The following is a 23,185-nucleotide window of genomic DNA, read 5'->3' on the forward strand; positions in this document are numbered from 1 at the left end:
GTCCCATTGTCTCTACTATCAACTCCCCCACTTACAAACTGGCTCGTTTTTTGTCCGAAATCCTACGGCCTTTCACTGGAAAAACCACCTCTGCAGTACTAAACTCTACTGACCTGGTATCGACAATCAAGGGGATTGCCCTGTCCCCAGACGACCTGCTTGTCAGTTTTGATGTGGTTTCCTTGTTCACCAAGGTGCCTGTGCCTGACACCATCGCAATCATTGAAGACTTGGTTCATCAAGGACTAAATGCTGGGGTACCCCCCCTGGTGAGACACTGCTTAACCAATACATACTTCACCTGGAATGGAACCTTCTACAAGCAAATTGAGGGCACCCCAATGGGCTCCCCCCTATCTCCGGTTGTAGCCAACATCTTCATGGAGAAATTTGAGACGGACGCCATCCAGACTGCCACTCTACGCCCGACCTTATGGAAGAGGTACGTAGACGACACTTTTGTCATCTGGCCACATGGCCGGCCTGCTCTAGACCAATTTCTCGGCCACATCAATTCCATACACCCAGCCATCAGATTCACCATGGAAGTCGAAAATGATGGCAAGCTACCCTTTTTGGATGTCCTAATCAAAAGGAGACCTGATGGTTCAATGAGCCACTCTGTCTACAGGAAAGCCACCCACACGGATGCTTATCTAAAACCGGATTCCCACCACCATCCATCCCAGAAGAATTCCCTCATCAAGACTCTATATCATAGAGCCCAATGCATCTCCGACCATGAACACATTTCCAGTGAACTCAAACACGTACGCCAAGCTCTTAAGGCTAATGGTTACTCCGACTACACAATCCGCAAAGCCATCACTCCAACCATCAAGAAAGATCCTGTTGAGGAGCCTTTCAAGACCATCACCTTACCCTACATTGCTGGGGTCACAAAAAAGATCTCCAAAATCCTGATTAAACACAAGATCCAGGTCCGATTCAACACAGTACATAAAATCCGTGATCTGGTACCGTCTGTAAAAGATGTGATTCCAGACATACAGTACCCTGGCGTCTACAAACTAAGTTGCCTCTGTGGTAGCAGTTACATTGGGGAAACCAAACGACACGTCTCAGACCGCATTCGTGAACATAAAGCTGATCTAAAACACGGTAGGACAAACACCTCAGCCGTGGCAGACCACTGTTACAACTCAGTGGGCTCACATGACATTGACTTCTCCAAGACGGAGGTTCTCTGCAAGCCATCTGGCTATCATGAGAGATTCGTTCATGAGGCGATCCACATATACAAACACAGAGACAATTTTAACCGAGAAGATGGATTCAGGCTTAGCAATCATTGGAAGGACGTAATAAACCATTTCGATACACATTAGGGTGAGTTGAATAATACATAGTGTTATATTAAAATGTATAAAGTATAGGGTGGTTTACAGCAATACAGTATATAATTTAATGTTGGGTTTATCTATGGCAGTATATAGTACTGTATATGCTAAGAGAATAAAGTTTAAATAGAAGTATATTATATACTTCTTACGACGTACAATTGTAATTTATTATTTGTTGTTAGTAATTCAGCTTATTGTAGAGTATAGTAAGTATCAGTTTATATTTTAGTTTTTTATGTAGTTTTTACTTTGGTTTTCTACGTGGTTGTTTGGTAAATGCAGCTACATATCATTAACATTCCTTTCCTTTATTAACGCTGTTCCTTGCGCCCCCCCGTGGTGCTGTTGATCCTGCATAATGCATGGGCATAATGGGACTTTGAAACCCCTCCGCCCACCTCCTACTCATTGCCCATTGGTATGCTAAATTCCTCTTCATATGCACATTCTTTTGTTAAGGCGCTCCTCCTCGCTACACCTATATAAGCTCCTAGCTTGATAATGTTCTCATTCTTCGCCTGAGGACGGCTGCTTGCGTTGTGGCCGAAACGTCGTGAGAATTGTTTTATTATGTTTTATTTTTATTATTTTATTACTTCCCTTCTACGTGACTTTACCGAAAGAACCAAGAAGATGAATCCCTGCAGTCACGAAAGCTTTAAATCGAAATTTAAATCGAAATTTAATCGATTAGAGTTAATACGTTTTTATATTTGAGCCAGGTTATAAGAAAAAAACCCATCCAACTTAACGAGTATCAACCAAACCTCACAAAACATTTACTGCGAATTACTCACTTTGGATCACCACACATAGCAACGTCACCTCCTACAGCGACAAACTTGACAGGACCCTTCTGAAAGAGAATCCTGGATAAAACAAGCAGTATAATCATCAAAAGGGTTTTGGAAAAGAGATTATGGGCGGCAGTAGCGCAGGCCTGCAATCCAGCGTTGTGGAGGCAGCGAGGGTTGGTGAATCACACAAATGTTGTGCAGTTTAAAACATCTAACGGAACTGGAAGCTGTAACCGGTGAACGGGTTTTATTGTTAATTGTCTTGAACCTAAACTGAAAACTGAACCAAAATAGATTGTTTTGCTCTGGAATGAAAACCCCCAAAAGAGGAGATGGTTACTGGTTTAAGCCAAAATATAAATATTGCGATGATTAAGCTGCATTGTTAAAAGTAAAAATTGCCACAATGCCTCAGCCAGTTTCACAATTATATCCAAAGAGGTTTGAAGACACGTGAGCCATGATCCCGCAGTCTCTCAGTTGTCTCTGCTTCTCTGTTTGTCCCTGCAGCTCCGTCTCACCGTTACTTGCACGTCGCAACACACAGGCAAATGTTTTTGAAACGAATCAATCATGTTTCTCTCTCTGCTTTGCAATTAACAGAGTGTGTTTGCTAAAGAGTAGCAAAATTAGCAGAACAGATGCCACCCGTGAAGCCTACAATGCAATTTTGAGTAGTTCCACTTGCTCTTAAGTCACACGTCAAGTGCAAGAATGGTGTAGGAATTCATTTGAGCTGATGGCGGCGCATCACCAAATAACGTCCATCGTCACATGGTGGCGTTAAGCTGAGTTATGTATTTTTTTTAAATATTATCTCACGTAAATGCCTATACACATCTGGCAGTTCACCAGCATTACTCCAAGCAAAGTCTGACTCTGCTGACGAGACACCGAATGTGAAAAACTAATCCAGAGTGTGCATTTGTTGAATCAATCTTGCTGAAGTTATGCACTCCCAGGTCACGTGTCTGATGGGATGTGTAAAACAATATTTACATTTTTTTACGTGAAGGCACAAAAAAGGTGTATTATTGTCCATCTATTTTGTAAATCTTCTTGTCTAAATACTCTTTGTGTATATTATTAGGCATCGTATGTAACTGAGATGTGTTTTAAGATCAGGGGTTTTCAACGGGAAGCTAGACAAGGAGACAGAGAAGGTATCTGTGTCCAGGTATATACTGGATTTCTCCAGAATCTAACTTTTTTTTTATTCTGAGGTAAAAACACATGCCGTTGTATTTTGAACACGAGAGTCTTTCTCGGGTTGATCTCTTCAGAATTTTGGACGGGAAACTTCTGGACATCAACAAAGAGTTTCAGGCGTCTCTTGGAGCCGGAGCACGGGTGCAGGAGATCCGCTCGCCGGCCGTGGTGCAGTCGGTGCAGAAGCAGGCCCAGGCTCTGGGCTACACGGAGGGCGCGCTCATCGCACTCTCCGTCATCATCATCATTTGCTGCATCCCGGCCATCCTCATCGTCATCGTCACCTACAAGCAGTGAGCACGCTTGTGCACGACATCCATTCAGGCTCATTTATTAAAACACACATTCGTGAGGTGTTATTTTTCTAAAGCTGTTTTAAACATGCACAATTACCGACACCCGAGGCATTTGAGTGGTCTCTACGAGTCCGGCCACCAAGGGGAAGGTCCTAACAGACGATGGCAAAGACGTCAGGGTAGAGCTAAGAAGGAGGTCGCTGCGTGTTGATTGCACAACAGCTGCGGGATCTGGTGGAGGGCAGGGGGTGCCGGTAGTGAGGAGGTGCAGTGGTGGCATCAGCGGCTTCGGCCATGATGACGTCTCGATCTTGATTTCTTTCAAAGTACAAATTTTAGGGGAGCGTTCATTACACTAGTCAACAAAAAAAACATATTTTTCTGGCCTGGACTTTTGCAGCTGTTTTAGACTAATTTCAGGGTGCTGATTCCAAATCTGATCTCAAATTTGCTCTATCACATCTCATTTTTATGCTACCGGCATACCCCATTTCATTGATTTTACCCGAAATTAACTCTGTAACTTATGATTGCAAGTTGTTGCGAGTCAGTGACTGCTTTAGTGTTAAAATATGGTGCTGCATTTTTAGGATAGTGTGTTTATAATATAAATTTATGTAGATATCCGCATTTATTTAATATTTTTCTTCTGCAGTTTTTTATTGAAAATGCAATATTTGATATCTCAAAAACCTGATGTGATAGACAAAAACTCATGCCAGATTAGGAATCAGCACCCCAAACTTACCTTAAAACCGTTGGAATACCTTATGCCAGAAAAAGTGTGTTGACCAGTGTTATTCAATGCCACGTGCACAGAAAGGGGAAAGGCTGGGCGTGAGATGAAGGGTGAGCATCATTCGTGGGGGGGAGGGGGGGGGTGAGGGGCAGGGTGAGGGGCAGAGTTAACCCGTCACGTGTAGTTTAGGCGCTCACACTGAGTGTTGGCGAGAGGTTGGGGGTGGGGGTGTGAGCCCCCCATCATTGAGTCTCAAGACTCTTCTTTGGGGGAGTTCTGCTTCGGGATGTTGGACAAATTCCTTATTGGGGAAGTTTTTGCATGAATGGGAAAGGAAACCGGTGTGTACTCTGCAATGGTGTGTACCAGATCTCTTCCCGAAAGGAATTGGCCATGTACAGGAACACTGTATTCGATCCTGATGTACGAATACTGCGTAAGATCTTTAAGCCTGAGATGTAGCAATCGGAACACGTGAGATTACGTAGATGGACATCACTAGATTCTGTAGATTCGCAGTGGTAACATTACATGAGCGTTGTGTTTTGCCCCTGCTGTCTGGTTGTATAAAACGCTATTGATGTCAATGTGTTACTAATGTTGTTTTCTTTTGTCCCTGTGCATTCTCAAAGATTCAAAGAGTAAGTAACATATCTAAGTACTATGGTCACTTTCAATCATAAACAAGTCAAGTATAACATTGTAATGTTTTCTGATTTTTAAATATAATCTACATATTATATTTTCTTATGCTAATGGGTATACAAATATAAGTGCGAACATAGGGTATGAAGTTGATGCTTCATTGTACTAGTAAGTGAATAACAAGTTAATTGAAATATAATACAAAATAACAAAGTATACAATGCACCTCCTTCCCATGTCTGTCTCTCTACATAAAACAAAAGTATTTTTAAATCCTTTATATTAAGTTCACTTGCTTGCTTGCTTGCGCGCTTACAACCGTGCAAATCTTTCGGTCGTTTTTTAACCCACTTCCCGTGATCCAATCGAGCTGACATTTTGCACACAGACTCGTTGTGCGTGACAATTAATGTTCGTGAAAACATTTTTGACAAAATTTTCCACTTTTTAGGAAAAAATAATTTTCATATTTAATTTAAAATACCAACGTGATAAAAATGAAACTCTTACTCAAGAAAAACAGAAATGAATAATAAAATAAAACCGATGCCACGCATATGAAGGATTTATAGTGAAAAACCTTGTTTTTACAGGTTAATTTTTTCACACATTCCATCAGCCATACAGGCCTTCTGAGAGTGCATCTTTTCAACAGCATTGGTTCAACACATGCATGCCCTGCAAGCCATGTGATCACCACATTGCATGTGCAATGCTGTTAACCTTGTTCAGACTACGAGCTCAGGAGCTGACGGTATAGCCACATTGTTATTTTGACCGCTGACACAAGTTGATGAAAAACGTGGCCATCCCAACAAACTTGTACACGTCAACTACACTTGCGTTCATCATGCATTTGCTAATTGTGCACGCATCGCGCTCGTGTCCTCCCGGTGTGCAGACGCCAAGCGGAATGTGCCAAGAATGCGCGCATCCAGTCGGCTCTCCCTACCGGGAAGACGGCGCAGTCGCCGATCGCTCAGCAGTACGACGAGGCCGGCGACAACACGGGGTGAGTGATTTCCACGCAGCTGCCCGTCCTGAAATGATATTCAAACACATTCGCGCGGCAGGGTACCAGCCTAGTGTTTAACGTTGTTTCCTCACGGTAAGATGGGCCTGGGTTCGATCCCCGACTCGGGCGCTTTTCTGCATGGAGTTTGAGTGTTCTCCTGCTGTTCTGTATGGGTTTCCTCTCGTTTCTGAAGTTTCCTCCCAAAGCTAAAAACAACACACAATGTAACTGGCGTTGGCCAAACTTCCCAACGCTGAAATATGTACCTGCAAGTTGCTCGATCGGGATCACATCACAGTAGCATTGTCCCCTACTTTGAAAACTTGGCAGAACCCTCCCGATCAAAGAGTCTTGAGACTCAGTGAGAGCTTTTTTGGGGTAAATATAATAATAATTAAGTTAACAATTTGCATCCAGGACTGTAACTGGAATCTTACATTCCTACATTCATAGGAATTGCAATTGTAATCCTTGCATTAGACTTGCACTCATAGTAGGTTCATTCATAGTAGGTTCATTATCCGGCCAGGTGGCTCAGCGGGAGGAGTGAGCTGCTCTCAATCGAAAGGTTGTGAGTTCAAATCCTGGGTGGAGGTCGACTCAGCCCATCATCCCTCCACAGTCGATAAAATGAGAAACCACTTTGTTAGGAAGTTAGTGGTATTCCTAATGATAAACTCGCCCCTGCTATAGGTATGTCGCATTTCCACCACTGCTTCATGGCTATAGACAAGAGATGAGCATCATCTCAATGCTTATTTGAACACGAGATTACTTTGAGTTTCATGAAAGTGCTATCTATGCAGTTGTTTGTGAGGCACAGTTGGCAGATCATGCAGAGATTGAACATTATATGAACAACTCGGTGTATGTAGGAGATGGTACGGCATGTTGGTGCAAGAGCTACGTGGGTTTTCACCGGATCATTTTCTTTCACACGTGAAATATTCCGAAGCAGGATTCTATTTGAAACTTGAGTCTTGAAAACTCATTGAGGCTTAGCTTCCTAGTTGAACATGGTTAGTATAGTATTAGTTCATCAGCATTGGTTCAAGCAAGCCTAACTGCTGATGTCAGTGGTCCAGAGTTTGCCGGTCCAGAGTTTGCTTGTGATGGACCAATGCTGCTGGAAAATTCACTTGCAGAATGCCTTGTGACTGTTTGGATGCGTACAACATTCTTAAATTTATTTTATGTGGAGAGATGGTACGAAGACGTATTGTCTATTTATTTGGATTTTATATTTCCCAAAACATCAACAATTATTGGGCGCTGAGGTGGTCATTTGTTATCTCCCTCACCTGGTACACAGGAGGGCATGGGTTGGACCCCGACCCTGGCCATGCCTGTATATGTGGAGTCTGTGTGTTCTCCTCGTGGCCGTGTGCATGTTTCTCCGTGTCTTCCTGATTTGCCCTCGACGTTTAGAAACGTGCGTTGAGTTGATTTGGCTACTGCTATAAATACACAAATGTGATGACATGAGCCACTGAAATTCACTGTCATGCGTGGTCAAGTCACCTTTGAAAAACATCTTATAGCTCAGTCAGCTTTACCTTGTAAAATAAAATAGTAGTTTTGTTTGTTTGTTATTTTGTGTTGAGTATTATTATCTGGTGCACTCAATTACACATAATATATAATTCTGCATAATCATCAAGAAAATATGCACCTTAAGGTAAAGATTGCACAGCTTTCATCTTAACACTGCTTTTCCATTTTTATTTGTCATAAAGCGTGCTATGTTTTTTTTCTCTCTCTTCCATCACCCTTCCATTGCTCTCTTCTTTCCCTTATCCTGCACGTGCTGCTCCCTACAACGGTGCTGTGTGTTGGGATGCAGCATCTCCCAATTCGCGCAAGATGAATTTCACGAGATGTTTGGTCTCTGTGCAACCAATCAAGTGTATATATACAACAAAGAAAGCCTCCGTCACGGTCTCCTACGATCGCACAGTCGTGCCACCGCTCTATCTGATCAGAGCCCCTACATCACCACCAGTCCTTTGCTCATTGACCCGTACGTCACTCTGATGCAACAGAGGAGGCCGCTTAGCTTGCAGGAGCGTGCGGGCTCACAGCAAACACAGGGAATGTTTCCAATTATGGACGACGCAGCTCGCTTGCGGCAGAACTGGAGCTTCCCACTCTCGCACAGACAAGAGCTGCTCATGCTGCCCCATATCGGTGCTGCAAGCCCAATGCAATGGCTGCTGCAGTTACCTGTGATGAACGGGGATGCTACAGAAGAGGTGGTTGAATATGGTCAGGAGGAATCTCGAAGCATAAAGTCTTCCCAAACAATTCGAGAATTACTTTCTTACAGCTTGTGCGATGCGTCGCCACCTCCGAACAGAAAACCGACTCCTCCCCCAGTACCAAAGTTTCATCAACTACTACCTCCATCACCTCCTCCACCTCCTCCTCCACCTCCTCCTCCACCTCCTCCTCCACCTCCTCCTCCACCTCCTCCACCTCAACCTCCTCCACCTCCTCTTCTGCCTCCACAACTTGTCCCTAGTTCTTATTCTCAACACATTCCACCTCCCCTGCCAAGTAGTGTGGATCTTCCTTCACACGATCTCAACCCTGTTTCCGTTACTCTTCTTGAAGCAAGCGCACATTCCTCTGAGCCCCCTTCCTCGCCCACTCTGACACTGCCCACTAACGAGACACTGCCCACTAACGAGAGACGCCGCAGGCCTCTCAAGGGAATCCTTAAAACAATTCCCAACCTGGAGGAGATTGAAAGGTCTGTGGCCAACATATACAGCCAGATAGATAAGTGCCATCTGCTGAGTAAGAGTCCGCAAAGAGGGCCCACACTAAAATATTACAAGGAGAGCAATGGACACGTGGAGACGGGTCAATATAAAGCCATTGATTCTGCCGACAGAATTCAGGGCAGCAATGGCACCACCGTGAGAGGGTGTGACGCTGACAGCCTTCTGCCCGTGCTAAGCTCTGCTGACAGTACTGATGTGCTAGATCACTGGGATGCAGTGTTTTAACGATGCATCAATCTTATTACGGACACTTCAGGTTTTAATTATTGATACAAAAAGCCAAACATGTGTTAACTGTTGTGCAAGTAAATTGCATGGAAACTGTCAACATGTTTCTTGAGTTCTACTTCTACGTACATGGATATGAGCAATAAGAATTTTGGACTGCAATGATATATACCTGAGCAGAAGTCAAAATTATGACACGAAGTTTACACAATCAGGCCCACAGAATCGTTCGATTGAATGTGCTTTACTTCATTGCATTTATTTTTTATTCATTCAAATATTTCACCTGGAAATCCCTGGGATTGAACATCTTGTTTGCAAGGGTGTCCCGGGTGTTGATTGACACACACACATAGCAAACCTGACATGATGCGAGTGTAAACGGTCTGATTCATTCGTGGTAACCTAGGCTACAAGAGTTGTGCGTTTATAAATGTATTTACTTACACACGTTGTTAATCTATAACGTATACGGCGTGCACTTATAACATGAATATCACACCCAGTCATTCACGTAAATAAAGATATCATGTAATGGTGCACACTGCTGGTTTATGTCGAATGAACTCTAGTTGTAACAGTTGAACATCTTGTGAAAGTGTGTTTTAATTAAAATATTTAAATAAAACACAACATATCTTGTAAACTTAAATATCCCACGACTGTGAAACAATAAGAGCCCTGTGTAGTCACCTGTCACGTGGAGAGCGGGGTTCGTCATTCATAGCAACATTCGTAGTTATTTTCGAAAAATAGTTTTTGAGGCATAAACACAGTTGTAGAAATATAAACCATCTCAAGATATTCTGATGATGTAGTCACAGTAACAACCAGTAGGTTGAAAAACATAAAAAAGAAGGCTGAAAAGTTGGGCTCAAGGTAAATGAGGAGACAAAAAGTTGTATACAGTAAAACAATAAGTTAAATAAAGAATTGTAAATGTATAGTAAGGACTGGAATGTGTCGTAAAATATGGATACAGGCAGTCCCCTGGATATGAACGCCCGCCATAAAATGTTATTAATTTGAACCATCCGATTTGCGAACTTTCGGCTATACTATTTTGTTCGGCGGAGTGATTCTCTGCGAGATGTAATGAGTCCCAGCATCCGGCGCGATGCACAATGACAGTGAACCGTTTGACGCAAGGTAAGTGAAAATAAACCGATTTTTTTCTTCATATTACTTTATTTATGTGTTTTACTTTACAGTATTTATTACAGTATTACGTGAGAATGTACAATATTTATTCTTATTTATGGGTTTAGCAATGCTTCCTTTTTTGTTGAACCATAAGACATTTTATAACACTGAGTGTATATACAATTAAATATTGGGTTTCGAGATACGAACAAAATCACTTAAGACCAGGTCTCAGAAACATATACTGTTTGTAAGTCGATGACGATATGTACTGAATAATAGGGGGTGCATATGTGGATCATTGGCGAGAAGTTAACGACCTTGCCTGGCATACAGGAGGTTGTGGGTTCGATCCCGACCCTGACGCCTGTATATTGAATGTTCTTGCCATGGCCGCGTGGATATTTCTCCGGGTTCTCCGGTTTTTCCTTCCACATTTAGAATCAACATGCGTTTAGAGTATTTGGCTGCTACAAATTTCCACATGATGAGCCACTTCGTTGAGCTGTCATTTGTGGCCAGGTCTCTTCTGAAAAAGAGCTATATAGCTCAGTGGGCCTTACCTGGTAAAATTAGACATAGTTTAGTTTTTACATGAACATTGGCTGCTGACATTTGAGCTGCGCCCATTTCGAAACTTTACAAACAGTTTACCTTTCGAAGCTAACCCCCTCTTCCTGATGACGAACGCTTGTGTTGCGATCGAAACGTCGTAGTTTTTTGTTATTTCTTGTTATTTTCTTTGAACCTATCTACGTGACTTTACCTGAAGACCCAAAGAATATAGTTTTTAGTATAGTTTAGTTTCAGTGGTGTTTGGCTGTGAGCAATATAGGTAAGAAGTGGAGATTAGTGTGATTCTGACAGTGTGAATATAGTTGATGTGTGTATTGCAGGAATAATAACGTTGTATTTGCCATTGCATTTGCTGGTCTTGCTTTCATAGCTTTCTGTTTAGCATCTACACATTTTCATGGAAAAAAATCATTTGTACATGTCGGGTACATTCATTTTGTGTATAAATAAATACGTTATTTTTGGTTTTATGTTGGTTTTAAATTGCCTTGTCTTCACCGCCCGATGCACATGAGTTTTCAGTGAAACTGTTAAAATAATACAAGTATGTCCACACAGCCTGCTGGGAGTGCATCATTTCAGCAGCATTAGTTCAATACCAGCAAACTGGATTGGTTTTGACACTGTCTCATCAGGATAGTCAGGCTTGCTTGAACTAAGGACGCAAATGCTTATTTTATGTTACGAATTATATTATTTGCGTAAAACTAGGACCCATGTCTAGCAAAGAGGTTCCTCATCTCTAAACATCTGACAGTGAACCAGCATTGGTTCAAGCAAGCCTGTTTCTGTTGACGGGACATTGAATGTCAAAACCCAGTCCAGAGTTTGCTTGTGTCTAACTGCTGCTACTGATATAATGCACTTCCATAAGGCAATGTGGTTGATGGGATGTTTAAAAAACACTTTCATTTTTTACATAGAGAGATAGATGTGAGGAGGAAATTGTTTGCTAATTTATTTTGTTTCTCATTCTCCACAATGACACTTGATTATTCTGTGTATAAACAATGGTTTATTAGTTGTACAATGATTATATAGAACAAATCATCATTATTGTTCTACAGGGGGTCTGGATAATATAGCTAAAATATATATACACGTTTTTGTTTATTTCCTTTTAGGAACATTGGATATGGTCAACAAGGGGTAAGCAGTTGTACACTGGAATGCGTTGTACCGCCATTGCCATCACTCTCTGCTTTACCACCACCATTGCCTGTACCATTAACAAATCGAATAAGTGCAAACACCTTCGAAGCAATTCTAATTGTTGCATAATGCTCACTCACGTGTACACAACGCATCAGCTGTGAATTGATCAATCGGAATTTGTGAATTTGTTGACTTGGCAGACAGCAAGTCGCAAAGAGTTTACAGTATAACCACGAGGCAAGGTCACCCAGGTCAACTCCTGAAGACGCCTGCGGTCGTAGTGCAGGCGAAAGCGTGATAGAAACAAAAAGCTTAAAATACAGCCCGACCTGGAAAACATAATTTGTTGACTATAAAGAGCAGAATTAATCTTACAAAAAAGTAAACTACGTGTATGGCTGTATGCCCGCTACCTGTACGCCTGACATCACTTACGCCTACACCTACCCTGCTGTCATCACGGTGGGTGGGTCAACTGAACGTGAGTGGTGCAGTACCAAAGTCGGGTATCTTCACCATTCCACATTGACCAGTGTAGTTAAGTATGATTACATATATTTCTTCGCAGTGGTACATCAGCCTGAAACCCTGACCTCAGTCACTTGTACCTCTGATTTCACCATCTACGATGACAGCAGGGTATGTTTATGCGTAAGTGACGTTAGGAATTACAAGGTGAAGTCCAAGGTGAATATAGCACACCTCCGTGAGTTGTCCAAGTTGTAGGAAACAGGTTGGTCCCTGCACCCTCTCTCCTCATGGCCACTCATACGCCATAACTCCCCACCTTGTCCCTCTGCTCCAATCTACCACTACTGATCTGATGGTTTGTTTTTGCAAAAATATATACCTTTCAGCATTTCGGTATTCTATACACAATGTCTTCTTAATGTGCCGCAGGAGCTCTCCATGGAGTCCGGTATTGATCCTGGTCAAGAATACTACCCACATGATTACTATGGGTACGAGGCCACAGGGTGAGTATCATCTACCGGGCGCTGATGGTTATGCTCCATGTGGCCTGTGATCACGTACTGTGGAGGTAGTGAGGATTGGGGGATCACACACATTTGTGAAACTCCCTCCCTACACAAGGGCGTCATGGCTGCCATCTCCTGGCTCACCACTGTTGACCTTGAGCTCTTTGTATAAATATATTAAACACCTTTCCATCTTACAGTGACATCTGTGCGAATGACGTGCATGGAAAACGTGCATGCGCTCTTGACAGTCAAGACAGAGAGAGACGGCTATTGCTGGTATTGTTACCGAATGGCCGGGTTCTTGTTTGATACCAGCGATGTTGTTAAATAAATACGTATTTGTTACGAGACCATCCTGAGCGCAATCGCCTTTGGCTACATAATCAGTAAGGTGCAGAGGAAGGAAAATATACAAGATGTTTCATTGCGTGAGAAAATATTTGTTAGATTTAAACTGTATTTTATTAGTTAAAATGTTACGCCTGGAAAATCACTTCAGGTGGAACATCTCGTTTGCAAGGGTGTCCAAGGTGACACACACACTCGCACATAGCAGGAACATAATGACACATAAACCAATATTTTAAATCTATAACATATACAGTGTATATTCATACAATGAATTCCACACACCATCAGTTGCAAAAATAATTATATAAATAATGAAATGGTGCACATCGCGGATTCATGTACAGTCACTCCAGCTGTGACAGTTGAAATGCTACGCTAGTGTATATAGGCGAATAAACAGTACAAACACGTGATTAAAAAAAAGACAGCTGAAACACCGACATAGAATTGCACATTTTTTGCCGAATGTGTTTGCTGCGGTGCTTGTAGGTACGGCGTGGCAGGGTTTGGTAGCCGTCGCCGGCTGATTGCGGCACCCCAGCGGATGTTTAACGAGTACGGAGAACCCATCGTGGAGGATGAAGGCGACTATTACTACGGGGAAGGTGGCGGTCTGGGTGAGGATGGAGAGGTGAGATCGTTTTTTGTTACACCTCAGAACGCACTCAGTAATGGTTACATGTTAGAGTTGCCACCTATCTGGGTTTGACCTGGGGACAGTCCAGGAATTGGCACCTGTGATTGAGTGGCAGGAATGGATTTGTGCCGAGATCCGTTAGAACTGTTGAACTTTGTGATTGTAAAATGCACAGTTCTTTTAGACCTTGGCCGAGCGAGAAATATCTCCTGGTATCTTTTGTGAAAGAGGTGGCAACCCTACTTACATGTGGTAACAATAATCCCCGAATTGACAATAATAAGTAATAGTAAACAATGCATCGACATTTTATATCACTTTTCAGTGATCCCAAGGCACTTTAAGTTCAGCCAAGAACAATACCGTAAAAAATGTTAAATATATTCTTGTCTATGAGATTCACTCCATGGATGTCCAAGTGCTATTTGTCTCTCCAGTTGAATTTAAAACGACCACAATGAAGGGCTTTGCTTTTTATTGCCATGTTTTTAACAGACAATTTGCATTCTTCCCATATCTGCCCCTCCACATAAAATAAAACTGTTTTGGACACATCCCATCAGCCTTCTGGGAGTACATCATTTGAGCAGCGTTGTTACGACAAAATCAAACTCTGAACAGGTTTTGACATTAAGTGTCTTATCAGCGGTCAGACTTGTTTGAACCAATTTTGATTAACTGGCAGATGTTTATAGGCAGTTATATATGGGTCCCAGTTTGACGCAAACCATGTAATACATAACTTAGATAGAAAAACGTGCCTGCAAATGTCACAATTGTTGTTTTCGTAATTGTGTTTACGTTTACAATGATAATCCTCGTTGGAGATAAAATTGCGATGCTAACCGTAAATGGTGCTATACATATAAAAGAACAAGATAAACAAATGTTCTCTACAGATATTTATCAATGTGCCTACACTTGTTAATATAATTGTTTGGAAAGGTTGTAGAGCATCCACTGAAAGTTAACCCCAAACCATCATGTTTGAACAATGGTGTTGGTATTTTTCTGAATATTCCAATTTTGTCGTTTTGTTCAAAGGTATGAAGCTTTTTTTATTTGATCATTTTTATTCCATAATAGTGTTCATTAACGTGCATGATGTAACACGTTTCACCTATCATTTCAGCTTATGCATGAAGGTCACACGCAGGAAAAAGCTGTAGGTCAAAAAAAGAAAGGCAAGCATAAGAAGCAAGTGTCGCCTGCAGCTGCAGAGGGCCTGCCAGAAACGGGGCACTCTGGTAGTGAGAGGCCCAGCTTAAGGCAGGATCCCCAAATGGATGCGGGTGAAATAGAAACGGGAGATTCGAGCCCATCTGCTGCTATCGCTCAGGATTACGATGGATTGCCAGCATCACAGATGTCAGCAAGACGTGGAAGAATTTTACCATCGAACAACATCAGCCCAGAAAATCATGATGCGGAAAATCAGCCAATATTTAGCAAAATAGGACCCGATGATTTTTCAGATAAACAACCTATTCTTCAAACTCAAATGCACTGGAAGAAAGCTAAACTATTCCCCATGTTTTTTAGAAAGATAAAAGGTCAGGTCAGCAAACCTCAAGAACCCCAACAGATTTCCAATGGGCACTCTAGCAAGGCCAGTTCATCTTCAGAACTTGTATTAATCAATGGGAATTATTTCCAAAAAGCTCAAAACGGTTCAAAGCCAAAAACCTTTGGAATAGGTGGTGTCTTAAAAAAAGTTTCTAAAGGCACTGGGAAGTATTTAAAAAAGGGTTCTTCTATAAGTGATAAAAGTGTGAAAAGTGTGTCTGATACGAGTGAGGGCAGCATAAAAAAATCACTGTCAAGTCAGGGATCAATGTCGTCAACCAGAAGCAGAGATCATATGAGTGCGGAGACGAGCAGCAACTTGTCTGATCAGGGAAGCAGATCGAGGGCTTCCAGTGTCTCAAACGCATCGCTGAGAAGCAGGAGCCAGACCATCAGTAGGACTGCCAGTGTGTTTTCTGAAGAAGGAAGCGAATCTAACGCTACAACAAAAACCAAAGATAATGAATCTGATGATCTTTCAGTGCTCAGTGAAATGTCTGATAGAAGTGCCTTGTCTTCAAGGCAAATGAAGTCTGTATCAGGAAGTGTGTCCAGTAAAACAACTAGCACAAAGTCAAAAGTTAGTTTTGGTGACAGTGATGTAACTGAAAAAGAGTATGATTACAGTCAGAGAAGCAGTTTGTCTGAACTGCCAGAAAGAGATAACGTATCAGCGGACAGTATGTCAGACAGCGAGGATAACGAAGATTCTCAAAGCAGATTTAGTTCAGAAAATGGTCAAAAGGAGAGAAGCCAGCATAGAGAAGAGTCTGATTCTGAAGATTTTGAGGATGAGACACAGCAGAGTGAAATGTGTTCAGTGGATTATACATCTGATGCAAGTACAGTAGCACAGAGCAAGAGGTCTGTAATGAGCAGCATACATTTAAATAGATCATTTAGCAGAGGATTTTCAACAGACACTGATGCAATTTTGGATGATCAGGAAAGTTTACAACAATCACACGAGGATGAGAATGAGGTTGCGGATGTTGATCGTGAGGGTTTGAATGATGGATTTGAACATCCTAGTGTCTCAGGAGATGAAACATCTAAATCTCGAACCAGTGTTGACACAACAGAATTGGAGAATGAAAATTCTGAATCGGAGCATGCAGATGAAATGGGCTCAGAAGACATTACTTCTGTTGATGGTTCATCCATATATAGGTCGTTAGCAGAGACAAGCGACAATATTTCAGTCCATACCAGTGGAGCTTGCTCTACAATGAGTGTCGTCGACTCTGAAACTACCGTGGAGAGTAGCTCAGCTCATACGGTTAGAACAAATGATTTCAAAAATATCAGCAGTGTTTCCTCCACTAGTGACTTTGCTAACAGGAGCTTGCCCAAGTCCATTTCAGAATCTAGTGAGGAAGAGGCTCAAATTAGCGATGTCCTGAGTGTAGCTGACACACAAGGTTTACAGACATCCAGTGAAGTTACAGATGCCCGGACTTCTGGACAAACAGATCATGAAAGTTCTAATCAGGATAAAACAGATTCCGAAAATTTCCCTTCAACGGAAATTGAAGAGACAGAGGGCAGTGATGAAGAAGAGTCTTTCACAGGAGATATGGAAAACCATGTTGGCAGTTCACTTCCAGAGAGTGACTCCACTGTCACCATGTTATAAAGCAGCACGCTCATCCTAGTCGCACTGGTAAACCCATTGCTTAGCATGGTCTGGCTGTGTTTGTTGGAAATTCTCTTTTGTCAGAATTATATCTGGTTCTTCATTCCACTACTTTCTCAAATAATGTTACTTGCATGCGGCTCTACTAACAGGAACTAACGTTTGTGTTTTCTCGTCATTATATTTCTACTAACTTCTTTGTGCTGTCATAATTTAAAATAGAGAATTTCTGATATGTTGAATGTTTTACCATTCATTTTATTACAATATAAAATATCTTGTGCCGTTTTTGTGACCTCATCAGTGGTTGAAGTGGAATTCTACAAGTGTCAGTGTGATTAATATGTTAAATGTCCTCAAAATACCAATGTTTTATATTAATATGTTCTGAGTTACTCATAGAGTAACATTTATATTCAGATTTGTATAATTCGTTTCTAATTTGGTTTGTTTATGTTAATGCAGGAGCACAAGGTTCAGCATTGGGAAAGTAGCTCAACAGGAGATGACGGTACCGTGGAGCGAGAAAGATTTTATATCAGCACCAGTGAGTCCAGACAATCGGGGCATGTATATATCACCCAGAATGGGACGGTTGTCCGAACTAAATGGAATTCACACACGTCGAAGGGGAAAAATCCATTACTTTCCAGTGCTAGAAAACCACATAACTCCAAAGCGAAACGAGTATCGTCCAATGGGAAAACATCTCTTGAGAGCTACTTGCAGAAGTCAAACCTGGCCACGTCGTACGGGAAGACAGGCGACAATATGAACACACTGCTCCCGTCGAGCGCATCCTGCAGCTCCACGCTGACGCGCCCTCCCAGCTCGGCATCGCGCAGCAGCACCCTGCAGCGCCGCGGACGGCAGCACGTCTTCCACGAGATGGAGTCGTCCGCTGACAACGCGGACGAGACCAGGGAGACTATGCACTCCACCAGCGACGGAGAGTCGCCCTCGGCTGAAGAGGAGCTATGGATGGGGCCTTTTGCTAAGCTGAGCATTCCAATGACGAAACTTTGACATTCAAATGTATGAAGCACAACAGATTTTAAAGACCGTTTATTATATTTTTAGCAAAATAAAACAACAGTAATCTGAATACAAAAATGCTCGTGCTCTATTTTTGTTTTATTGTTGTAGCTAGTAGACAAAATGGTTTGACAAATTTCCATGTTTGAATATGATCTAAAAATTATTCTAAAATATGTACAATTGTTTTGTGTTCTTAAATGTGTATAAAAGGTTGACAGGAAATGGGTTTACCATGCATTCCTGGGTTGTAAATCGGCACAATTCAGTTACATAAATGTAATTGTGCACGTTTTCATGACATTCTTATGAATTCTAAGAGAATATGTTTAAATATAAACAAGACATTTCACTTGCAATAGTACAGCTGTGTTGTAAATTAATGTCTTGCATTCATCTTCAGTAAAATCTTAACCGTTTTGTGTTGATAGTTAAAATACAAAAAAACATGTTAAAAAAAAATCTGGTACGAAGATAAACTAATGAGAAAATGATTTTTTACAATAAACAGGCACAGTACTTAACATTTAATCAGTGATATACAATGTGTTATTTACAGCACAATGGAAAAATACAATCCAGTACCTTGCATTGGTACACAGAATATGTCAAATTTTGATATGAACTAACACTAGGCCACATTGCTAGCACTCTGAGGCATTGCAAGGTCTTATCATACAAGCAACAATTATGTATTCCCACTGGGTAATGTGAAGCATACATTTGAAAAATCTCACTTTCCCGGTGAATTATTATTATAAATGTCACATGTTACACTTTCATTTGAATAATTGCTTCATAAAAATGCTATTCATCTCAACACACACACACCGCTGATATGAAAATGCCCAGAACTATTTTGACGATACGTGATAATGTATAAAATGATAATAAAATGTGCTTGTGCTCACATACAAGGCTTGTAACATATGCTTGTGTACTTATGAATGGTCACATTGAAAATTCTACATGCTTATGAATAGGAAATCGGAGCACTGCTGGGCAATCGGTTCATGGCTAAGAAGGAAGTTGCATGTAATTTTGGTAAATAATTTAAGAAACAAAATAGTCAGACGATAGGCCTTCACATTAAAAATATATGGTCATATCTCAATATATGGAACAGCTACATTCCTGACAAGTTGCCCATGAGCGAAATTCGGTATATCGCACCCTATTTTGGCATTGCCTTCCATTATACAATTGGAGATGCGTTCCGACGAAAAATTTCAGTCCCAAGATGTAATAAAAACACACTTAATAATGCAGAAACCTTTAAAAAAAATATTTAATGGAAAATCGAAAATTTTGTGATATAAAAAAATAATACAATTGCTTTCGAAATTAAATTACTGTGAAGCATTTACCAGAAACTGGTAATCGTCATGTGAGGTTGCGGTTGCACCAAGATGTGGTAATTGCTTTAGGGTATCTTTTGGCACTTCTCCTATGACTTGCACTTCATAGCCTCAGACACCTTAACTTACGTTTCCTGAAATAAGAACGTTTAAGTAAAAGGGTGAAATCGTGCACTGTACAGCACCAGGCGTGATCAACACGAAGCACCAAACCGAAACGAGCCAAGGTCAGCCGGCACAGCGAGCGTGGGGAACCACCACAGTGAGTTTGTGGTAGCAGTGTCATGACATGAAATGCACGATAGACCGTGCATTCTTAGACTCCCCCCCCCCCCAAAAAAATGAATTTAGACATTAAAAATTCAGTAATAGTGAATGTAACGTAACGCACATTGCATTCGTTCCCTCGCTTCAAGGTTACGTTATCACACCTGTCAACCCCTTACCTTATTACAGACCCAATTCAGACATTATTGCTCACCCCGTGCCCTTATAAATCTCAACGTTCATCATATAAAGTCCCATCACAAGGGAGAAATACAAAAACATTAAAAAGATTTTATTCAATTTCCCTGTTTCAAGAATACAGGTAAACCGTATGGGTTGACAGGTATGCGTTACAGCGAAAATACTACGGGTTTTCGCATAACGAGGGATTACTAAAACCCGTGTAAAAAGAGTGCGGAGCTATAGCGGGACAGTCTGGTTCCCCTGGAGGCCTGGACCATGGTTACTAATGGACGTGCTAATGATGATTGATGGGACGAGCGTTGACAGGGTCACGTGAGGGGAAGCACGGGATCCAATGGCGGGAAAGTGTAATTAGCGCGAGCTGGAGCTGTGGGCTACATTACAGTGGTGTCAGAAGTGGCTATTGTAAAATGCCAACGAAAGGAAATAGTAAGAACCCACCTGTAGCATCTTCAGAGACGGAGAAGGGAGACGGTCAAGGAGTTCCCGCAACAGCTCCGGGAGCCGGGAACCCGGTGACGAAGCCCGAGGGTGCAGGGGGTGTGGCACCTGCGTCGGAGGAGTGGCAAGCCCTGATGGCGGAGGCATATCAGCTACGGTTGACCGTCGCTGACTTGACGTTGAAGAGGAGAGGGGCGACTTTGGGAGTCGATGCAGCTGGGGACGAACCGCAAAGTCGTGCGGGGTTCTCACGCTGAAGACCACGTGGTCGGGGGCCGCCATTTTGAAGCCTACGCAGGAGGCGGCGGAGGTGGTGACATCTCGGGTGGCAGAGTGAGGAGCCGTCGAGCAACCACGAAGGTTGCCATTGATCAAGGAATTTACGGCTGGACGGAGGAAGAGGTGCTGACTGCTTTGCCTACGACTCTTGACGATGATGGCCTCGCGGTGTTCTGGGTCATCCCGGAGGGGAAGAGGGCTACGCTTCAGAATGCCTACAAGGAGATGTCTGCTGTATACCACCCACAATCTGGGCCGAGGGGTGCCTGCAAGCGTGCAAGACCTTCCGAGGATGGCCTTGGGGGCCTGCATGGAGCGGAAAATTTCGGCATGGAGACACATGGACTGGCCGACCATCCAAGATTCTCGTGGAGCCGTCGGCAGGAAGAAACTTAGTCTTTGGGGGGAGTGACGGCGGCGGATCGTGGAGGGGACCGGTCCAATTTGGTGCCTTGGCTGCGGGCGCCCTGGCTCGTCTGCTCTGCTGCGGCCAGCTTCGACCCTTTGTGTGAGGATTGCCAAGTGTCGTGGGGACATAATGGAGCCCCTTGCGTCCACCGCCTCGTCAACAGCTGTGGCCCAGCCCAGGCGAGTCATGATGAACCAGACACCCGACCGCTAAAAATCACCTCACGCATCGGGTTATCGGGAATTCGCTGAGGCGGAACTTGGGCTTGCAGTAGCAAAAGCTGGCAGCCGAGTAGTAGTGGTGGTGGCTGGTTCATCGGGAATAGCATTTTTTGTGTATGGTGTGAAATTATGTGTGTTGTGGGATGAGTGCCTTGGACTTTTGATTCGAGAATCGTTTTGTCACAAAGCCCTTTAAATTAAGGGATCGTTGAGGTTCGCTGTGGTGATTGTGTGTATAGCGGTGAATGGAGGAATGGGGGGTGTAGTAGCCTGTTTCAGAGTAGGGGGAGGTTGAGATATTGGATTTGGGATGCTGGCTGTGACTTATCTCTGGGGCAGAGATCCTGACCAAGATGCCCCTGCAATTGTTGCCTGTCCAGGGTGTGTTCAGATGTCATGGGGCCACGAATGTTACGGGGATCCCCCCCATCAGCAAGCATTAGGGGTTCAGGTAATATTCAAGAAATATCTAGAGATCCGCCTGACGCGAAAGTAGTTATACCGTCGTGTTATGGCTGACGGTTTGACCTGACAGCGGGAGGGTGAGACCCTCCGTGGCATGTCTAGCGCAGTGGCCTGTGTGCTCAGATTGTTCGAAGAGTAGTGGTCCCGTCGTGCTGTGGCAGATGGCTTGACCTGACGGCCCGGAGGTCGAGACCCTCTGTGGCGCATCTGGAACAGTTGGCTGGGGGCTCACAGAGCTCGGGGATAGTGGTCCCGTTGCATTGTGGCAAACGGTGAGACCTGGCTGGCAGGAGACTGGGGTTCTCCTTGGGCTGTCTTGAGCGGAAGGGCCGTGGACTCATACCGCTCTGGGTGCTAACGCTGTTAAGTGGAAAGGGGGAACCGTTCCTGCAGATCCTATTCGGGGATATGGGAATTGCGGGGGTTCAGGCAAAAGGAATATGCTTATGCGAGGTTAGCTTGATGTGACGGGTTCAGGCCGAGCGCTGAGATTGGACTGAGTAAGGACACATGCTGGAAAGCATGGGAGGGTGAGTTGTGGCAGTAACCATAAATTGTTCGGGGTGCTTGAGGTTGAGTGCGACTCCTGTTGCATGTGGTTTCTGTTGAGGGAATGCTGGCCGTGGAAATTCATCCCCTATGGATGTCGGAGGGCATCCGGCCTCAGGAAGTTACACACCTTCCTTGTCAGTAAATCGTCAGGCTGTGTGATGTGTCGGAGTGTGTGAGTCAGAGGAGGTGTAGTACGGGATAGAGCATGGAGTCGGTTGCGAAGTGCCATTGCTTTAGTCCCCGAAATTTGCACTGGCCAGGTAAATGGCCGGTGGAGGTTGTTGAAATTGGACGGCCACGGTGCGGGCAAGGGCAAGTGAGATATTGCTGTTGAGTTGCCATAAGTTGCGCTTGGTGCCGTATATTGTCTTAGTCTTGCATCATTCATCCCCAGTGTTGTGCGGTCGGGGTTTGGGGTGTCAGACAGGCCGGAACGGGGGGCCAGAGTAATCGGATGCTGAGGGATGTGTGTTGTTCCACCCCCAGTTGCGAATCCCTGGCGTCAGAAGTGCCCGAAGACCTCAAACCCCCCCCCCCCCCACCCGGGCTTGAGTGCAAGCCCTCTTGGTCATTGTCGGCCACAAATCTGCCCGGGGAGAAGGACCTATGTCAAGAACTGTACATTTAGTTGACGGATCGCCTTGATCTTGTTGGTTTCTTTGTGTGTTGTGGGCAGTGGCGGCTCCTGCAAAATCTCTCAGGGGGGGCAAATGTCTGGATGATTGATAAGGATAAGGTCCACCCATGCAATGGATAAATTAACAGCTTAAGCATGTAAAGGCAACTTCACTTCTTTAATATTAATGAAAAATAAAGTGACTCTTACAA

General features: G+C 43.3%; 1 protein-coding gene across 5 annotated transcripts in view; it reads left to right on the forward strand.

Moving 5' to 3' along the window:
- The window catches only part of PCDH15 (protocadherin related 15), a 120,109-nt gene extending 101,065 nt beyond the window's left edge, over window positions 1–19,044 (forward strand). For 4 of the 5 annotated variants that reach the window (XM_078859805.1, XM_078859804.1, XM_078859802.1 and 1 more), the window contains one exon: window positions 3,445–3,667. In XM_078859805.1, the coding sequence (XP_078715931.1) occupies window positions 3,445–3,667 (223 nt within the window). Of the gene's footprint in view, window positions 1–3,444; window positions 3,668–5,951; window positions 6,063–11,922; window positions 11,948–12,853; window positions 12,931–13,776; window positions 13,919–17,591 lie in introns of those variants that run through there. The other variant, XM_078859807.1, reaches the window with a different exon arrangement.
- The last annotated feature ends 4,141 nt before the right edge of the window (window positions 19,045–23,185 follow it).

Source organism: Lampetra fluviatilis, chromosome 9 (genome assembly GCF_964198595.1).
Source record: "Lampetra fluviatilis chromosome 9, kcLamFluv1.1, whole genome shotgun sequence".
NCBI lineage: Eukaryota > Metazoa > Chordata > Hyperoartia > Petromyzontiformes > Petromyzontidae > Lampetra > Lampetra fluviatilis.